This window comes from Myxocyprinus asiaticus, chromosome 49 (assembly GCF_019703515.2).
Source record: "Myxocyprinus asiaticus isolate MX2 ecotype Aquarium Trade chromosome 49, UBuf_Myxa_2, whole genome shotgun sequence".
NCBI lineage: Eukaryota > Metazoa > Chordata > Actinopteri > Cypriniformes > Catostomidae > Myxocyprinus > Myxocyprinus asiaticus.
In genome coordinates, this window is record NC_059392.1 from 3,220,105 (window position 1) to 3,240,662 (window position 20,558).

Genomic DNA, 20,558 nt, shown 5'->3' on the forward strand with positions numbered 1-20,558 from the left:
TTTTCTGAAAAAACCTACTTATTTAAACTCGTCCTAGGCCGTTTCCCCGATTTGAATACAATTTGGTATACAGCATCTACAGACCCTCCAGACATAAAGTTAACAAAATAATTTTTATTAATTTTGTCGTTCTAAAGATATAAGCCAATACATTTTTGGGTGTGGCTTATATTGACTAATTGACCTGTTTCTTGTAAGCGCAATATTCAAACTGAACAAAACTTAAAACACATGTACAAGAGAATATTCTGCAGGTCACTGGCTAAATTTCATCAATTTGTGATGCTAGGGGGCACTATAACAGGCAGTTAGGGTTAGAGTTAGGGTTAGGGTCAGGGTCTGAGTTGAAGCCCTGGCTAATTTTTCTGCATTCTGGATTGGATCGCGCCAGGCCGACCGCATTGCCTTTCAAAGTATACTTTTCTGATTGCAAGCAAATGGGACAGTTTTGGGACAGTCAATGGCCGGCGCATGCAACCATGATGCACACAAACGACAACCGCATCAGCGGGTCAATAAAAACTGGGTGGGGCGCAGTCAGACCATCAGCAACACGGACAACCGAAGTATACTGAGGCCTTAAGGGTCAGGGTTAAAGTTAGCGTTAGAGTTACCTAAGGCTTATCTAACCCTAACCAACACCAAAACAACTATGTCGATGGCATCCACAGGATCTTTTCTGTCAAATCTGATTATTTTGGTCCTCTCTCCATATATGCTTAGACCCCAATATATTTGTCAAATTAAAATTGCAGGTTATTTGTACCAGCATTATATCCAGTGTTTAGGAATCTACTTTGAAGCTGTAAAGTAACCAGTGATTTACCATTTGTAACCATAGTAATCACAAAATTAACCATGGTTACTACAGCCATGGTTACCGAAATGTTGCTATAGTGAAACCATGGTTCCTGTATGGATACTACTGTATTACTGTAGCAAAACCATGATTAATTGTTTTAAAACAATGTTTTATGCCAAAAAACATGGTTACTACAGTCACGGTTACTACAATATTACTATAGTAGAACCATGGTTTATTTTCGTAAGGGTTAAACATCTAGGCTTACAACATTAAATTAAACAAATTTACACTTAATATACACTAATAAAACTAGAAAACACTCTATTTTATATAAATGAATCGAAATATAGCAATAAACAACAGCAATTAGCGAAATATTTGGCTAAAAAAAAAAAGAAGGCAAGTGAATCAGTGAATCATTTACGTGAACTAGTTCGTTTACAGGAACCGTCCGACAGAACCAACTCACTAAAATAATTCAAAGCTCTCAACGCTATTTGTAAGGGAATCGATTATTTTAACAGGTTCATTTACATGAACTGTCCGATGGAACCAATTCACTTAAATGATATGGTTTTCCCAGTGCTACATGATAGACAGAGAGGACGGTTTTAGGCGAGCACGTTTCATTATACAGCGCAACAGTCAGGTTCCGGAAGTAAAAATTCGCATTCATTTATCCCATAGACTAATTGATTTTCAATGATAACTTATAAACCTTTAAAGACAGACCTACCGTGAGCTACGAGGTTGTTCATCGATAGTATATGCTTCCGCTGAAGCCATCCGGCTGCATTATTTCAACTTCATTGTTTAAAAAATAGTGTTTTATAGTGGACTTCATGGTACATTACCCATGGTCCTGCAGAGAAAGATATACCAATTAGAGAACAACAGCCAACGAAACCTGTGAAACGTGCCTCAGAGCGATCGCCCACTCCCATGACGCACTGTGAATGATGTAATCGAGTCGATCTCCCTTCACTCTCAAATTACATATATATTTGTACATATCAGGATATTTTGAAACAAACAAATATATTGTTTCTATACTTATAATCAACAACCTAAAATCAATAGTTTTATATATTCCCATCGTTTTTTATTCAATGACATCATTCGCAATGCTTCATGGGATTGTAGTCCGTGCCCTCATGAAAGACGGTAAGTACACAGTCTTGTACCTTTGTCTTTATGTCCTATTTTCAAATACTTTTTTGCCTCAAAACAAAGTTTGTGATGTTGTGATTCTCCTCGGAGCTGTTTGGTTTGATTCATGGCTCACAACTCTTTATGAAGGATTTTATTAAAAGTCTATGGAAGAAATGAATGGGGAAAATACTTCCGGAACCCAGACGGCTGAAAAAGTGGGCGGGCACTGTTGCGCTCTATATAGTCAAGAGACTGTTTAGCAGAGACGGGCCACTTCTATTAAGTGAATTGAAATTGAAACGCCCAGTGGTCAACAGATCTAGAAAGGAAGTCCTGCCTTACAGGTAAAAGAGCCAATCGCCTTTTAGATACAGACATCAACTGTCAATCAACTCGAGGACGCATGTGCGCATTAGCTATACAAGCCAGGAAAATTGCACTTTTTTAGTGTAATACGAGGTAAAGAAGCACATTTTATGATTCCAGTGTTGTCAGATTTTACTGCCGATTTGAAATGTGTTCTTTGATCATAATTTTGACAAACCGTTTTGGAGATTTCGGTCTTTCCCCATTCAAGTAGATAGGAGCTGCTCTTGCATGGCGCTTGTTTACATAGGAAAACAGCTGCCCGAGAGCGTTCCAAAGATGGCTGCCAGTGGACTGACCCTTTCTCTGTGGGACCATGGGTAATGCAGATGTTCACCATGAATTCCGCTAACAAACACAATTTTTAAACAATAAAGTTGAAATAACGCAGACTGATGGCTTTCGCCGGAAGCATATACCATCGATGAACAACCTTGGAGCTCAAGGTAGGTCAGTCTTAAAAGGTTTATAAGTTATTGTTGAAAATCAATTCGTCTATGGAAAAAATGTATGTGATTTTTACTTTCGGAACCAGACAGTTTTGTGACGCTACAGCGCTATTCATTGGAAATTAGCTTGTCACTGGAAAGGCTACACTATTGTGAAAATAGCTAAGCTACTTTCACGCTGCTAAAATGTGGTTAAGTTAGTAGCACCACTACTTTTACTTAACTACTCCCCAACAATGAATATATATCATTTATGATCAGATTTTCTAATGCTATGGACCACAACTCGGCAACCATCCAGCATTAAAATCACTGTCAGTGTGTAGGCCACACCCCATTACACTTAGCATTAGCATGCTTGCTAACGTATCACCAACTTCAAATAAAGTTGCCTGGTGAAATAACCACATTTTGTGTAGTTTTAGAAAGACTTTCCTGTTGACAAAACAAACAAACAGCTTAAACCAGCCTAAGCTGGTTTACAAGTAAGTATGTTAAGTACATGTTTTGATTTATTAAATTTGGAAATGTAAAAATGTAATTGGAAACAAGATGTTTGGTATGCTAGATCGTTTTTAATCTTCATATATATTCAAATATGTCACATCAGATCATTTAAAAGGGTACATACATTGTAAAACATAATATATAATACACAAAAACTATTATTCTTCTACTTTTAGTAGATTTGAGAGTTAAGTAAACACCCATGGTTATTATATTCAACATACATATAACTGATTTAATGTTGTCATAGAATTTAATTATTTACACAAGAACTACCATTAAAAGATCATTCATTTCCCTTGTAACATGATGTATAGTTATAGATGACACAAAGAAACTAGTTTTAAAGCAAAAAAGACAAATAAATGCAAGATGAGTTATGTACTTCAAAATATTATTTCTTGTGTTCCACGTAAGAAAGTAAGTAATACGGTTTTAGACTAACATGTGTGAATAAATGGAGTGTTAATTCTTTTGTGTGAACTATCCCTGTAATGTGGAAAGCATTTAGATAATTGGTTTATATCCTTAGTTAGCTATACATACTGATGGGAAATGAGGTTCATCGTACTTCTTATTTCTCTACACACTGGAATGTTTGATTTAGTCCGCCATTTCGCCTGTAACACCTTGAGATTCTCCACTTCTCTGGATCAACACAAGAATCGGGAGGATTGTATCTGAAATCACATGACAGACTTTACAAATCCACCGCAACTCTCAGATGTCTGACATGCTCTGAAACACAGACAAGAAAAGCATGTGCTTTAGTGAGATATCTTTAGCTCGTAAACTACAGACTGAATGCAGAACTTGACGTGGAGATTCGTCCAATTTCAAGTAAAAATAAGTGTTAATTGCTTCTTGTAAGTGTTGCTGTCTGTTCAGCTGTTGTGGAGGAGCGATTTCAGTTGAGAACTACCTATAAATAAAGGCCTCCTGAGATGAGCTAGTTATTATCTTTGCGCTTTTCTCTACTAAGTACACAAATATCACTATCGTCATTTGCGGCTTTCATGAAACTAGGACTTGGCGATATAGTAAAAACATCTAGATAATTTTCAGACTTTCTGGCGGTATACGGGTACACAAACATTTTGTATCATGGATCAATTACTACCTAGCATTAAGCATGCTAATGTATGCTATTGCTAGCTAAAAGTTATCTAACTAGCATAATCTTATAACATAAATCAGTAATGTGACACAAAAATAAGATGTAAAACTGAAAAAATTAATCATAGAGACATATATAAAATCACTACTTAATTGAGCCATTTAAAAATAACTTGATTCCATTTTGTTGAAATTACGTTATGAAATTATGTTTTCTGACAAAGAATGGGTTAGAATTAATGCGGTAAAAATATGATTCATGTGGAACTGATGTACATGATTAAATCATGTAAATTCAAATATATATTTGTATTTTTATACATTTTATTTTATGTTTTCCAATAAAAATATCTTGGTCTTTACGCTCTCATACTTGCGAGTGTGTTAAAATTATTGCAATAATCACAGTTTTGTTTTGTAAATTTGTATTTGAAATTAGCATTGTTCACATTGGAAACATGGGTAAATGCTTCACGCTGCAACTCCCCCAACGTTCAAGCCAAATCTACGCCCTAGTATCGAAAGATGCAATTTACAGACCAGCTAAAACCAGCTAAGACTAGCAAACCAGCTTAGGCTGGTTTAACATGGTTTTATTCAGCAGATACCTATGAACGCAATGTTTAAAACTGGAGTTTTGGGGAGAAAAAAGAAAACGAATGTAATCATCGAAACCAATTAAAACCTTTAACCTTACCTGACCTCTAAATTCTTTCATTCTTGACATCTCCGAGAGCGCCCCAAACTTCAAACAGAAAGACATCAGGAAAGCCAAAGTCTCCCAATACTGAGTCAAGCGCCTCTGCGAAATCATCCGGGTTCTTCTTGTCCTTCCCAGCTTCAACTATAGTGGTCGCTGTAGAGCACACATGAGATACGGTAAGGCTGCGTCAAAACGTTTCCCTCCAAACTAGGGCTTCTCAAAAGGACTCAAATGCAGCTCTTGCCATACAAAGATAGTTCACTGTGACCACAGCTGTCTAGCTGTCTAGTACACCCAAAAAGCACTATAAAAGTATCATAAAAGTAGTCCATGCAACTAGTATGCTTCATTTCAAGTCCAGGTCAACAGAGTAACAGACCAACATAATCTACCCCTTCCCTGAAGCTTGCGTATAGCCTGCGTTTGCTTCCAGACTTAAAAAATGCTGAGTTGCATTTGATTATTACACATGCGCAAACCAATGCCGTTTTGCCATCATTGATGTTGACATGCCATTTTTCAGTCTGATTAATTGGTTTAAACTGTTCCTCAGACAAAGCCACACTCAAAAATATATTTCCACCTATTTTAAAGATTTCAGTTTCATAAAATTCCATCAAATTGAATTGTGTAATTTAAATTTACAAGCATTTTCTTTTATGTCCCACATATAAATAACAGCATATTGGTTTAGAGTAAACAATGACAGATTTTTCATGTTTGCGTGAACTGTTCTTTGAAGTGCATTAAGTAAACAAGTGGGACTAAAGTTCGTAACAGTGTAAAGGATGTGTCCCTTCAATATTGTCATAGATTAACTGACAGAGATGGATCAATACAATCACCAAGAGGGCAAATCTGGCAGAAGTCATTTTACTTGAGAATATTATAATTGGTTGTTGCTTCATTCCATGTCTTTCTGAAGATTACTCTCATTACTCTGTAATGTTAATTTTTATTGTAGACAATCCTAGAGAAGTCAATCCCTGGAGCCAAGAAATACTTTTGCTAAAACTCATGATATCAGGCAATGAATGCATGGGAATTGTGGGGACGTTACCAAGCTCTTGGTCCCGGATCCCCATGTAGCTTTCTAAAAGGTCGTCAACCTTCCTGATGGCCTTGTCTTCAAACTCACTGGGCTGGAAGATAAATAAATGGAGATGAGTTGAAGTGGAGGGCCTTTGCAGGCAACACTGTATTTAAAGTAGTTCACCCAAAAATAAAATTCTGTCATTATTTACTAAGGTGAGTAAATGGTTTTTGGGTGAACTATACTTTTCAGACTGCAGACTTCACACCCTGAACTCACCATTTCCTGGACCGTCGCTGCTCCTTTGGAATGCAGACGAAGAGTCTCTTTCCCACTGACCATTTTGCCCTCGCTGGACTTGGGTGCTCGCGTTCTCTGGCCAATCATGTCTAATCGAAATGGAATGAAAATAAAAAACTTAACATTACAAGTTAATCAGTTCAGTACTCTACTGATGGTCATCTTTTAAAGTGGTTACAAAAATAAGGAGGAAAACAAATTTAATCATCAACCACAATTGATGAAAGCAAATTCCAATGTGTTTGAGTCCTCATCGCCTGTTTATTGAAAGCATGTGTCCCCTTGTTCAGGTCAAACTCTGCTGAAAAAACTGCTAAAACCAGCTAAGTACCCAACCAGATTAGGCTAGTTTTGGCTTCTTTTTTTCCCAGCAGGGATTCAAGTTATATGAGAGCAAATTTAAGCACTATTCCAAACTGCATATAAAAAATGATTTTCTAATTTTGGCAAGGAACTATCACATTTCATCTGGACATATCACAACTATCATGTCATATCCAGTCCAGATATCATGCTAAACTTCATGTATGATACTTTGGTCCAAGAATCAGCCAATAAGAACCTTTGTATCTGCAACAGCATAGTAGAGCAACTAACTACAGTATAAGTAGTAACGCTACTAGTAACTTAAAGTTAAGGTGTGTAATTTAGCACCACTAGCATCACCAAACAAAACTGCAAACTTACACTTTTCACATTTCCTGGTTTGGAAGTGTAGAAACGAGTCTTCACAATCTGAAAAAGGGTCCACTTTTTTCAAAAGGTTTTCCGAACACTCCCCCATCTTCCATTGGTCAGAGAAACAAATAGTCCCGCCCCAAACTTACAGGAATGGCTGAGCCATTTAGTGCATTTAAATGCACACCAATACACTGATAACAACCAAAAATCAGCTTATTCAAAAAACCATGAAAACCATGTTTACGTGAGATTTGACATTATTCTCTGCTTTTGACGTCAAAACATAAACAGTAATTCGCACAACACTTGCGCACATTGGAAAGCCAGTAAGAACGCCGGTAAAGGTGTTCACATGCAACGTAATATCGAGGTAATGGGAAACAATCGATGTTGCCGATCTGATTTTTTGTTTAAATCGTTTATGACCTTACCCCAATAAAGGGAAAACGTTTAAGGTGTTTACATGGTCATGTACATTACTGGCTTATTAAGCATAACTGATGTAAGACTGTGCATGTAAACACTCTTGATGTTGATAAATAGTTAAATAAATTTTAGCATATTCTTTTATTTTTTGTGTGTCAAGTGCAAATGTATCCGTTTAAGTTTCATTCTTTCATTCAAAAACCCTACTTGTCTAACAGTTAAGTTACTCTTTGGAAATAGTTGTTAGCTAGACTTCAAGCAAGCTAGCAAGCTAGTAAAAAAAAATGGCTAACCACTCTGAAGCTAATTAAGGAGGTAATATATTTTTAAATATATAACGTTACATCGCTGTTTGTTGGAAAAAGTAGCTTATTAACACAATTTAAAGTAGTTAGCTAGACTACAAGCTAGCTAGCTACAAAAAAAGCTAAACACACTAAAGATAAGGAGGTAATGTCTTTTTAAACATATAACACTACATTGCTATTTATTGGGAAAGGTAGCTTGTTAACACAATTTAAAGTAGTTAAACTACAGTCAAGCTAAGTAGTGAGCTTGACTACAAGCTAGCAAGCTACAAAAAATGGCTAACCACACTGAAGCTACTTAAGGAGGCAATATAAATATAAGGCTACATCGCTACTTATTGGAAATAAAAGCATGTAAACTTATAATTTAAAGTAGTTAAACTACACTCCATCTACTCTTTTGAATAAGTAGTTAGCTACACTTCAAACTGCTAACAAAAAGTGGCTTAAAGCTACTTAAGTAGTTAATATCTTTTTAAACATATAATGCTGCATCGCTATTTGTTGGAAAATGTAGCTTGTTAACACAATTTAAAGTAGTTAAACTACAGACAAGCTAAGTAGTTAGCTAGACTACAAGCTAGCTAGCTACAAAAAAAGGCTAGCCACAGTAAAGCTAAGGAGGTAATGTCTTCTTAAACATATAATGCTACATTGCTATTTGTCAGGAAAAGTAGCTTGTTAACACAATTTAAAGTAGTTAAACTACAGTCAAGCCAAGTAGTTAGCTAGACTACAAGCTAGCTAGCTACAAAAAGCCTAACCACAGTAAAGCTAAGGAGGTAATGTCTTTTTAAACATATAATGCTACATTGCTATTTGTCGGGAAAAGTAGCTTGTTAACACAATTTAAAGAAGTTAAACTACACTCAATCTACTCTTTTGAATAAGTAGTTAGCTACACTTCAAGCTGCTAACAAAAAGAGAATTAAAGCTATCTTTTCAAATATGTAATACCAGAGAATATTTAGCAGAGACAGGACTCTTCTATTCAAATGAATGGGAGAAATTGAAATGCCCAGTGGTCAACGAATGTAGAAAGGAAGTCCTGCCTAACAGGTAAAAGAGCCAGTCATCTTTTAGACAGACATCACCTGTCAATCAACTCGATAACACGCATGCCCATAAGCTATACAAGCTGGGAAAACTGTGTTTTTTGTAGTGTAAAATGAGGTAAAGAAGCACAATTTATGATACCAGTGTTGTCAGATTTTATTGCTGATTTGAAATTTGTTATTTGATCATAATCTTGACCAACTGTTTTGGAGATTTCGATCTTTCCCCATTCAAGTAGATAGGAGCTGAACTTCCATGACTGGAAATATCCTCCCGAGAGCGTTCCAAAGATGGCCAAAAGTGGACTGACTTTCTAGAAAGACTTTGGTAATACTACATTGCTACTTGTTGGGAAAAGTAGCTTGTAGTAACTGTTTTAAAATCAGCTGTCAGATTCTTGAAAAACATAGTTCGTAGCATCGCTACTTTTGGTTAGCTTCTCCCCAATTACAGTTTCGGGGAAGTAGTTATCCCAACACTGGCCTGTAATATCGTCAAATTAGCTAGCAGACAGATCTAAGTGTTGTTCTCCGCCAGCCATCTTCCTCCATATGGCTTTGATCTTCTACTCCCCTCTGTGTACAAAAACAGTGGAAAAATTCTGTGTGCATTCGGGAGTGTAATTACCCGCGATTCCCTCACAAAGGCTAATCCATCATTCTAAAACATCCAATTAGCTAATGCTATAATGATAATCAAAGGTCTTTCAATTATTAACAGCAGTAATTTGCTGTCACAGAAAGGAGAGGTTGGTATGCTCATTTTCAGCTTGTGCATATTAAGGCTAATTCCAAATTTGCCTTGGCTATCAAGCATGTCGGGGTGATCGCACAATAGAACAAGAGCATGCGTGCGAGAGAGATGGGGAGTTGTGTTTGTTTTTCGAATGCAGGGACCTGTAGGAGCAAAACAGCCGTCTAATTATAAGCATTTACCACTTAGATTCTGTAATAATAGCAAAAGAAATTAGACCTGTCTGTGGAGTAATTACAAGCTAATTTAAGAAGGGGCAGTAACGCATTTGGTGTTTTAAAAGGAATATATACAGATAAAACAGACTCCAACTGCAATAATTCGGTCTGTTCCTCACACAAAGCTATCACATTGCATTCAGGAGACCTGGAATATGGCGTGCAAGTAGTACGGACTACTTTTATGGTGCTTTTTATTTTTGTCATTTTTGGCGCTCCACAGCCTTAGTCCCCATTCGCTTTCATTGCTTGGAAAAGAGTAGCTTGGACATTCTGCTAAACTTTTCTACTAAGACTCCTCGTGTTCCATGGAAGAAAGGAAAACGCATGGGTTTGGAACAACATGAAGGTGAGTGAAGTATGGCATGCATGATGTACTAAATTATGTACTTTATAATCCAAGAGACAAAACAGTAATCAAGTCAATTATGTTTAGTGACTCACCGGATTTCAAAGCTTAAACTTCCCTAACTTCTGTCTGCACAGGGATTTTAATTACAAGGGGTGGATGTCAGTACCTCTCTTTGTAACCTGGGAACATTTCCTTTATAAATTACAGAGGAAAACGTGGCTTTCCGTTTCTGTCTGCCTTTGCGCGACTGAATTCATTCAAAGTACAATTTCAGGAATTCTCCTCTTATGTCTTTATGAGTTAACTCCTATTTCCTAAACGCCTATTTTCTGCCCTAAGGTCAATGTAATGTAAGATATCATTCTTTTAAATGACGTGTGTGCATTTACTGAAGACAGAATTGTTTGTCATTCATCACTAACAAAGGGTACCATGGTTACAACATGTTTTTTTTTTTTTTGTGTAATACCATGTACAATGCAGATACATGGTTTGTGGACATGTCCCATAGTATGGTATTTTTTGAAGTTCTTGGGGTACCATGTAAATACTATGGTACATCAATATGGTAATGAAAGTACTGTGGTACCACCACAGAATACCATTACGGTATCATGGTACCATTTATAATTTTTTCAGCATTATTTACAAAAAAGCAACAAAACTGTAATGACTTGAATGTATTGAATTCAAGCATTGTCAAACACACGCTCAAATAGAGTTTTCGATTCGATTCGGTTAGCTCAGATGATTTTTATGAATGAACCGATTCACCAGTTCATCTGAATCATCGCTCCGTTCCTTTTTGTATTGGAACAAATCTATACTTCAGGAGACTTTCTGTTATTTCTCACTGTGTTATTGGTGTGGTTATATAAATTAGAGCAGTTTTAGTCTTTTTAGTTGTATTGTGTTCAAATTTGATGCTGTATTCCTAATTGGAATCCTCATCATTTTTATGCCATATAAATATTGGATTTCAAAAGATGATAGCATGACTTTAAAATGCCATCTTTAATGTAATTAGCTGTTTTTTCTTAGTAACTTGAAGTGTAGCTAACTGCATCTAAGAGCATCTTTAGCTAACTGTAGCTAAGACATTTTAAGTAGTTTTAACCACTATTTTTAGTATCTTGTAGTTTGGCAAGCTCTGGTTTCAAGGTGGTTACAGGATGATGGCAAGTCTTTAGCTTCATTCTAATATTGAGGAGTGTTATTCCACTGTCTGACCACACGATGGCGCTCTACCTCTTCAGGACACTTTAACTCAAGCAGCAAATGATATGTGTGCCAAATAGACATTGGTCATTATGTGTTCTAAATATAATCATTCAAATGAAATATAAACACACTGCTTTAAAGTAATTCATTTTACTGACTCAGTTCTGAAACAAGTGAAATCTGTCATTTGTGACTCACCGAACGCTTTCTTGGGTTCCACCAGGCGCAGGGTGAAGGGTGTTCCTCTCGGCTGCTCCTTCAGCATCTTAGCTACTTCATAATGTCGACATCCCACAATGCTCTGGTCATTAACAGCCTCAATGTGATCTCCAACACATACTGTTTTTATTCGGTCAATGGTGCTGCCTTCCTTTATCCTCTGAAAGAAAGAAATATATAATATATAAACTGAGATTACCATAATCACCTTTATTCAGGTGCAAAATATATGAAAGATTCTAAAGATTCTAAAGATCGAAGAATCGAAGATATTTAAAGATTCTAGGATTCTTAAGATTGGAAGTGTCTACGATTCAAAAGATTCTACATTCTAAAGTTGATAAGATTCAATGATTCTTAAGATTCTATGATTCAAAAGATTCTAGATTCTTCAGTTTATGAGATTCAAAAGAGTCTATGATTCTTAAGATTCTATGAGTACAATTCTAAAGATTCTATTATCCTTAAGATTCTATTATTCTTAAGATTCAAAAGATTCTAGATTCTTAAGTTTATAAAGATTCAAAAGAATCCATGATTCTCTAGTTTCTAAGCATCTAGGATTCAAAAGATTCTAGAATCTAAAGTTTATAATATTCTAAAGATTCTATGATTCTTAAGATTCTACGATTTAAAATATTCTAGATTCTACAGTTTATGAGATTCAAAAGATTCTATGATTCTTAAGATTCTATGAGTCTATGATTCAAAAGATTCTATGATTCTTAAGTTTATAAGATTCAAAAGATACTGTGATTCTTAAGATTCTAAGAGTCTAGGATTCAAAAGTTTATAAGATTTAAAAGATTCTGTGATTCTAAGAGTCTAGGATTCAAAAGATTCTAGATTCTTCAGTTTATGAGATTCAAAAGATTCTATGATTCTTAAGATTGTTGGAGTCTACGATTCAAAAGATTCTAGATTATTAAGTTTATAAGATTCAAAAGAATCCATGATTCTTTAGTTTCTAAGCATCTAGGATTCAAAACATTCTAGAATCTAAAGTTTATAATATTCTAAGATTCTATGATTCTTAAGATTCTAAGAGTCAAGGATTCAAAAGTTTATAAGATTTAAAAGATTCTGTGATTCTAAGAGTCTACGACTCAAAAGATTCTAGATTCTTAAGTTTGTAAGATTCAAAAGAATCAATGATTCTTCAGATTCTAAGCATCTAGGATTCAAAAGATTCTAGATTCTACAGTTTATAATATTCTAAAGATTCTATGATTCTTAAGATTCTAAGTGTCTGGGATTCAAAAGATTTCTAGATTCTTCAGTTTATAAGATTCAAAAGAATCCATGATTCTTAAGATTGTTGGAGTCTACGATTCAAAAGATTCTAGATTCTAAAGTTTATTAGATTCTAAAGATTCTATGATTCTTAAGATTCTACGAGTCTACGATTCAAAAGATTCTATGATTCTTAAGATACTATGAGTCTATAATTCAAAAGATTCTATGATTCTTAAGTTTGTAAGATTCAAAAGAATCAATGATTCTTCAGATTCTAAGCATCTAGGATTCAAAAGATTCTAGATTCTACAGTTTATAATATTCTAAAGATTCTATGATTCTTAAGATTCTAAGTGTCTAGGATTCAAAAGATTTCTAGATTCTTCAGTTTATAAGATTCAAAAGAATCCATGATTCTTAAGATTGTTGGAGTCTACAATTCAAAAGATTCTAGATTCTAAAGTTTATAAGATTCTAAAGATTCTATGATTCTTAAGATTCTACGAGTCTACGATTCAAAAGATTCTATGATTCTTAAGATACTATGAGTCTATAATTCAAAAGATTCTATGATTCTTAAGATTCTATGAGTCTACGATTCAAAAGATTCTAGATTCTTAAGTTTGTAAGATTCAAAAGAATCAATGATTCTTCAGATTCTAAGCATCTAGGATTCAAAAGATTCTAGATTCTACAGTTTATAATATTCTAAAGATTCTAAGAGTCGAGGATTTAGAAGATTCTAGATTCTTCAGTTTATAAGATTTTAAAGATTCTATAATTCTTAAGATTCTATGATTCGTAAGATACTATGAGTCTACAATTCAAAAGATTCTATGATTCTTAAGATTCTATGAGTCTACGATTCAAAAGATTCTATGATTCTTAAGATTTGATGAGTCTACAATTTGAAAGATTCTATTATTCTTAAGATTCTATGCATCTACAATTCAAAAGATTTTAGATTCTTAAGTTTATAAGATTCAAAAGAATCAATGATTCTTAAGATTCTAGGAGTCTATGATTCAAAAGATTTATAAGATTATAAAATGTTACGATTTTAAAGCTTAGTTTTAATAAGTAGAGATTCAAAGTCTTAAAATGTTCTAAGATTCCACAATTCTAAAGTATCTTAATGTTCTAACAACAATTTTCTATACTAAAGTCTCTAAGCTTGTTTCCTCAGAAATTGTAGGTGAAGCATCTGAATCAGTTATTTTAGGATCGTTAACTTTTGTACTGTCACCTACTTTAATGAAGGCATATCCTGCTCCATTATCTGTGATGGTCAGACCGAGGGCATCTTCGGTTTTAATGACTTCCACCTCTTTGGTCTCTCCCCTCACATGGGCGAAGATAAAGTCCTCCAGTCCGATCTGACCTCCTAGAAGTTTCTGCATGTCCACTTTGTGGGAATTCAGTGTGCAGAAAAGGATCTTGGGCAAAGAAGAACCAGACAATGTAAAGAGCCATTCAAGCAGAAGACCTGATTCAGTGTATTCACATACAGTACATGTGTCAGGAACACAGACACCTAAACCTTCACCAGTGTTTTCTATAGTCGATTCAGTCACACACAGGACTGTACAGAAGAGAGCACTGTGGTGTTTATTGGTGTCATGATCAATAAATAATATTACTTGCATATTTCGTAAAATCAAATGAGCATTCACTCAGCAATGTTGTATATTCATATAGTATTACAATCTTTACCAACGCACATAAGATCAAACGTTCTAGTTTCCTATTAGGACTAATGCTGAAAATCTGCATGATTATTCTTCATTTAAAGTTATTATCTCATCAAGAGCACTGTATTGTTAAAATCACACTGATAGAATTGACCCATTAAGTAAGTTGATCTGTTGATGTACAAGAAGGGACATAAGAATGATCATATATATATATATATATATATTTCTATTTATTTAAATGCTCTAATTTGCACTTTTCTTATGGGTGAAAAATCTCATGGGTGAAAAATAATTTTGGAATTGAAATAAATTTCCCAGCAAGTCCTAATTATACGTCATGTAAACAAGTGATCTTAGCAACACGTTTTTCAAATCAACCATGCATTACTTTTCATACAAGTAACATCTCCTTTGAGACCCCACATCCCAATAAGACAGTTAGATAACACTGGATTATGAGGCCCAACCGCTCACTCTACCTCAGAAGCTGAGATGTTGAAGACCTGTGCGATCTTGGCGTAGAGTTCCCTTACGTTGGTGAACCCATGAATGCGGCCCGTTGAACTTCCGTGAGCCAGTTGGGTGTGGAACACTAACTTCGGCCTAGGACACGGAGAAGGCCCGGATGGTGGAGCTTCTTGGGGCAGCGGTGGTGCTGATGGTACCACTCCTTGGTTCTCCTCATCTCCCAATGAACTTTTGGAGTCCTGTACATCCGGACTCATGGCTTCTCCGTTCGGCATCGGCTCCTGGTCCTGGTTTTGCTGCATGTTGGACTGTGGCATACGCAACTGTCGGGAGTTGGGGCTGGTGCGATAAATTAATGATGAGGGTTGCTAAGCAACTCTCAACAGGTGAGCGATTTTGGACCCTGTTTAGTGGAAACCCAAAACCACCTGAGCTAGAGATCTCATGGGTGACACTGGAGACCAGGACCGAGTTCTTCAAAAAACAGATATATCACACCAGCCAGACAGCTGAAGTGAAGCAACACAGCTGAGGACGTGGAGGCCATCTGGTGGAGCTGGCAATGCGGAAGATCTTCATGCTAAAGTCTAAAGAGATGGAACTTGTGTACATTGTGTTTTTGGTTTGGGGTTGTGAGCATAAATGTAGGTAGAATGACTAAAAATGGGATTTTCGTAATGGAAATGTTCACCCAAAAATGAAAAATCTTTCATTATTTAATCACCTTCTTGTCATTTTCAAACCAGGGCTGGTAATATGTTTTCTTTTCTCCTGGGCTTTAGGAAGGGCAATAGGTTCACGCTTCGTCTGACTGAAGGGGTCCCCCTTGGTCATTTCACCATCCAACTGGGGATGGGGGCACAGGTAAAATCTACGGGGGCAACGGCCCACCTAGCCCCCCATTGACCCGACTATGTTTCAAACCCATTTACTGTTGTTTTTACTGTGGAAGAATCTTCACTCATCGTTTTTTCATAACAGCTCAGAGTGTCCACATCTGTCATGTTAAAAAAAGAACCAAAAGATACCATAAAAGTTGTACTTACAACTTGTGCGCTTAATTCCAAGTATTCTGAAGTCATATGATTTTTGTGAGGAACAGACCGAATTTAATTGGTTATTTGTTAATTATCTTCCACTCCACCAAAAATGAAATCCATTCAATTTTGCATGCATATTAAAAAATGCCCATGTTTTACTTCATTGAGTGCATTTACATGCACACCAATATGCTGATCATTTATAAAAACTAAGCTTATTCAAAAACTCCAACAGCGCAAGAATAATGCGTTTACATGAGACTTAGGGTCCTATTTTAAAAGTGCCAGTGCTAAGCGCAGCTCTATGCCATAAGTCATAAGTGTAAAGTCAGTGGGCATGGCCATGAAGTTTTAGTATTTTTATGCAAGCATGCACTAAGTCTAGGCATGCGCTAACTTAGTGCAATTTAATTCTTCTCTGGCACCATCTGCGTCCTAATAAATAGTAAATTCCCTGTCAAGCACCAGTTATATTCATATGCAAATTCATAGTCAAGCACAGAAAATTCATAAGAAGTTGGTAGTATAGAGTAAATGGACTGTATGCAATGAATTAGAAGAATAGAAATATGGACTTACGTTCTTTTGTGCATTTACTGCATCCTTGTTGAATATGACACGCTCCTTTTATATGCATGGAAAATGTGGTTCTCATCAGGATTTGGATTTATGCTCCGTTAAATTGTAAAGAATGTAAGCATTATTTATCATTTTCATCTACTTGCACACGAATCATGGCTAGTATTAACAGTGATTGTATCGGCATGCACATTTCACTTTTACCGGTTGATTTTGATTTTGAAAACTTGAATTCATTTATTGAAACACGAAAAAATGAAAGCAAAAATATTTCTAAATTCAAATGACACTTATATAATATAATCAAAATAACAAAGTGGTCAAAAAAATCATACCAAATCCAAACATTTTACTCTCTCCAACTTCTTCCACCGGCCCCTTTTGCAGTGACTTAAAAATCACTCTAAGACAACAGGTGGAAAAATACCAATACAAATTAGATCATAAATTCTATTGTAAATATAAACATAATTAGAATAACTCATAAATCATGACCTAAAGATAGTTTAACAAATATCATAATTTGTTTCATAAAACGACTACAACAGTGATCGTCATGGACATAATTTGATGTTCCACTATATTTTCAGAGTCTGGACATGAAGTCAAGTCAAGTCAATTGTATTTGTATAGTTCCTTTCACAACACACATCGTTTCAAAGCAGCTTTACAGAAAATCATGCATTAACAGAAAATGAAACTGTAATATCTATAAAGTCTTAGAGTCATCATTGTGTAGTTTGATTAAATATGATTAAGTTGTGTATTAAAATAAGTAATTAAATAATAATTGTGTATATAACCCCAGTGAGCAAGCCGAAGGCGACTGTGGCAAGGAACACAAAACTCCATAAGATGTTGATTAATGGAGAAAAATAATCTTGGGAGAAACCAGACTCACTGTGGGGGCCAGTTCCCCTCTGACTAAACAACATGAATATAATGACAATATTAGTTACTTATGTGCAGTGCAAGTCATGGTTTAAAATTAGTAAACTAAGTAAGTGTTAAGGGCCAGTGTTTACCAAAGATTTTGTATGAACTGTAAGATTAATGACTAATGTCTTTGAAGTTCATCCTGGATTAACTGCAGAAGTTCACATAGATGCATTGTCCTTTGTTAGTTGGCTGATGAAGGCTTTTGTTGGCAATTAATTGATAGTCTATGTATTCCATTTTAACAGTACAGTCCATCATTAGACCAAGGTGATGCAGGCAGAAATCAGTGAGGTGCATCACAGTTCAACCAGCAGGTCATTTCGTTGAGGTTTATCCTAAGTCCACGGTTCAGGCAGTGGTATATGAAGTATCCCATGTCTTATGGTTGGACAGTTCATCCTCTGAAGTCCATCGTAATAGACTGAAGTGATGTTTGGCTGGCATCGGCAGCATTTAGTTGTCATCCCTCAGAGACACATAGCAGTAGAGTCCGACACCAAGCAGGAACAGAGGTCGATCTGGCCGGTTCTGGTTGAGACAGGGAAACAAACAGAATAATATTAGCTTAGATGCCATTCAATTTTTTGCAGAGTTATAGAGCATGATCAAAGTTTCTGGTTCCAGCAGACCTAACTAAAGCAGCCTAATTTTGAGTTGATGGATAAATTAGATGTATGCCTGACTAAATAGATGAGACTTTAGTCTAGACTCCGCGTCTGAGACCGTCAATCCGCGTATCTTATTACGTGGCTTGTTGAGCGCATTACCACGAAGACGTAGTGTGTGTGGAGGCCCACACTATACTCTGTGACATCCACGCACAACTCACCACGTGCCCCACCGAGAGCGAGAACCACATTATAGCGACCACGAGGAGGTTATCCCATGTGACTCTACATTCCCTAGCAACCGGGCCAATTTGGTTGCTTAGGAGACCTAGCTGGAGTCACTCAGCACGCCCTGGATTTGAACTTGCAACTTCAGGGGTGGTAGTCAGCGTCAATCCTCGCTGAGCTACCCAGGCCCCCTCTTTAGTCTAGACTTAAACTGAGTGAGTGTGTCTGCATCCCGAACAGAGCCAAATAGGAAGAGGATCAACCTCCTTTTGTGGATTTTGATATTCTAGGAACTATTAACAGAATTTTCCGATCGTAATGAACGTGATGGAATATAGCGCGGTAGAAGGTCCCTTAAGTACTGCGGTTCAAAGCTTTGTACATAGTTAACAAAATTTTAAAATTAATTTGAAGTTGAACAGGTAGCCAATGTAACGATGATAAAATAGGGCTAATATGATCATATTTCTTGGTTCTAGTCAGCACTCTGGCTGCTGCATTTTGAACCAATTGAAGTTTATTTATTGAACTTGCTGGACAATCTCCCAGTAATGCATTACAATAATCATAGAAGACGATGTAACAGTACATCCATCAAGAGTCAAATATTTTAGTGATTTTTGGTCCAATAATTAGGACCTCTGTTTTGTTGGAATTGAGTAGAAGAACATTTCTGGCCATCCAATCATTGATTTCATTGATACACTCTGCTAATTTGGAGAATTTGGATAAAGTTGGGTATCGTTGGCATAACAGTGGAAACTTATTTCATGATTCCTGATAATATCTCCCAGGGGAAGCATATATAAGGAGAAAACCAGAGGCCCTAAAACTGATCCCTGTGGCACGCCATACTTAACTTTTGTTTGATTTGACAGTTCCTCATTTACATAGACAAAGTGGTAGCGGTCTGCTAAATAGGACCTAAACCATTCTAATGCAAGTCCACAAATGCCAACATAATTCTCCAGCCTATTCAAGAGAATGTCATGATACTTTAATGTCATAAACTTTATTACCATCTGCTGGTGGAATCTCCAAACTGCAAATGTTTGGGACTTTGCACTGAAAACAGACCTGCTACCAAAACGTCTTAGCACAATGACCTTTTTCACAGGAAAATAGCAAATTGCACTTTGCACCACTTCATTTACATACAATACACCCATAGACAGCGCAAACACTCCCACCCACGCCCACTTGCGCTGGCATGTAAATTGCACTTAGAATTAGCGCTCTCACGAAAAATGGATGAGATGTTGCGTCGTAAAAACTTAAATAGTCATGCACACAACACTCGCACACATTGGACAAGCCGGTAAGAACGCTGCTAAAGGTGTAAATCTACTTGTGCCGATCTTTTTTTGCTTAAACCGTTTATGACATTATTCTGAATAAGGAAAACCGTTTAAGACGTTAACATGACCACACACATTTTTTGGCTTATTACGCATAATCGATGAAAGATTGTTCATGTAAATGCGCTAATTGACACCAAACACCATTGGTTCTTGCATTTTTCCTCACCAAATGTGACATGCCAGTTCAAATGCACAGAATGGAGAATGCCATTTGAGAAATTTGTCAGTTTTTGGTGACAGTACCTCCTCCAATAAAATATTTACATCATTTAATCAGATAATGCAAGTTTATATGTTAGAATTATGAATTTAACAAATGCATGTTTCATTCTTAGCCAGTATTAATACAACATTTACATCAAACTTTACACCAAAGAACTGAATTTTTAAAACGTATGCAAGTAACTTGCATGTAATGCCAATCTTTTAGAAAAAATTACATAAATACACTGAATATTATTTGTTTTAGTTCATTATTTTTACAGTTATTATTTTTAACATATATCTATGGCACAAGACATCTTAAACCGGCCTCATTAAATGTTAGGACAATTCTTAACGATCATTCAAAGGTCAAATCAACTGCAGCCTGATACCAGGCACTGGCTGTGGATTTGATATTTGTCCTGCAGTTGGTACAGTGCGTCTTCTGTTCAGTCTGAAGGGTTAGTGTAATATGAGCTTCTGTGTCAACTCCTGGCCTCCATACACTACTGACTATACACTAAAAAGACTGCAAC

At 36.1% G+C, this 20,558-nt stretch overlaps 1 protein-coding gene across 1 annotated transcript; it reads right to left on the reverse strand.

Moving 5' to 3' along the window:
• Positions 1-55: 55 nt before the first annotated feature.
• On the reverse strand, positions 56-15,350 carry gipc3 (GIPC PDZ domain containing family, member 3). The gene is made up of 7 exons (XM_051693309.1): positions 15,075-15,350; positions 14,152-14,337; positions 11,645-11,825; positions 6,411-6,520; positions 6,159-6,240; positions 5,093-5,251; positions 56-4,017 (listed from the first exon to the last, which is right to left on the reverse strand). Exons 1-6 carry the CDS (start codon positions 15,336-15,338, stop codon positions 5,100-5,102), a joined length of 975 nt encoding a protein of 324 aa, XP_051549269.1. The 5' UTR covers positions 15,339-15,350; the 3' UTR covers positions 56-4,017; positions 5,093-5,099.
• Between the last annotated feature and the right edge of the window lie 5,208 nt (positions 15,351-20,558).

Coding starts and splice junctions, on each gene's coding strand:
- gipc3 (XM_051693309.1), bottom strand. CDS start 15,338: ATGCCGAACGGAGAAGCCATGAGTCCGGATGTACAGGACTCCAAAAGT. Junction 14,338..15,074: donor TCAACATCTCAGCTTCTGAG/GTAGAGTGAGCG, acceptor TCTTTGCCCAAG/ATCCTTTTCTGCACACTGAA. Junction 11,826..14,151: donor CAGGATATGCCTTCATTAAA/GTAGGTGACAGT, acceptor TCTTTCTTTCAG/AGGATAAAGGAAGGCAGCAC.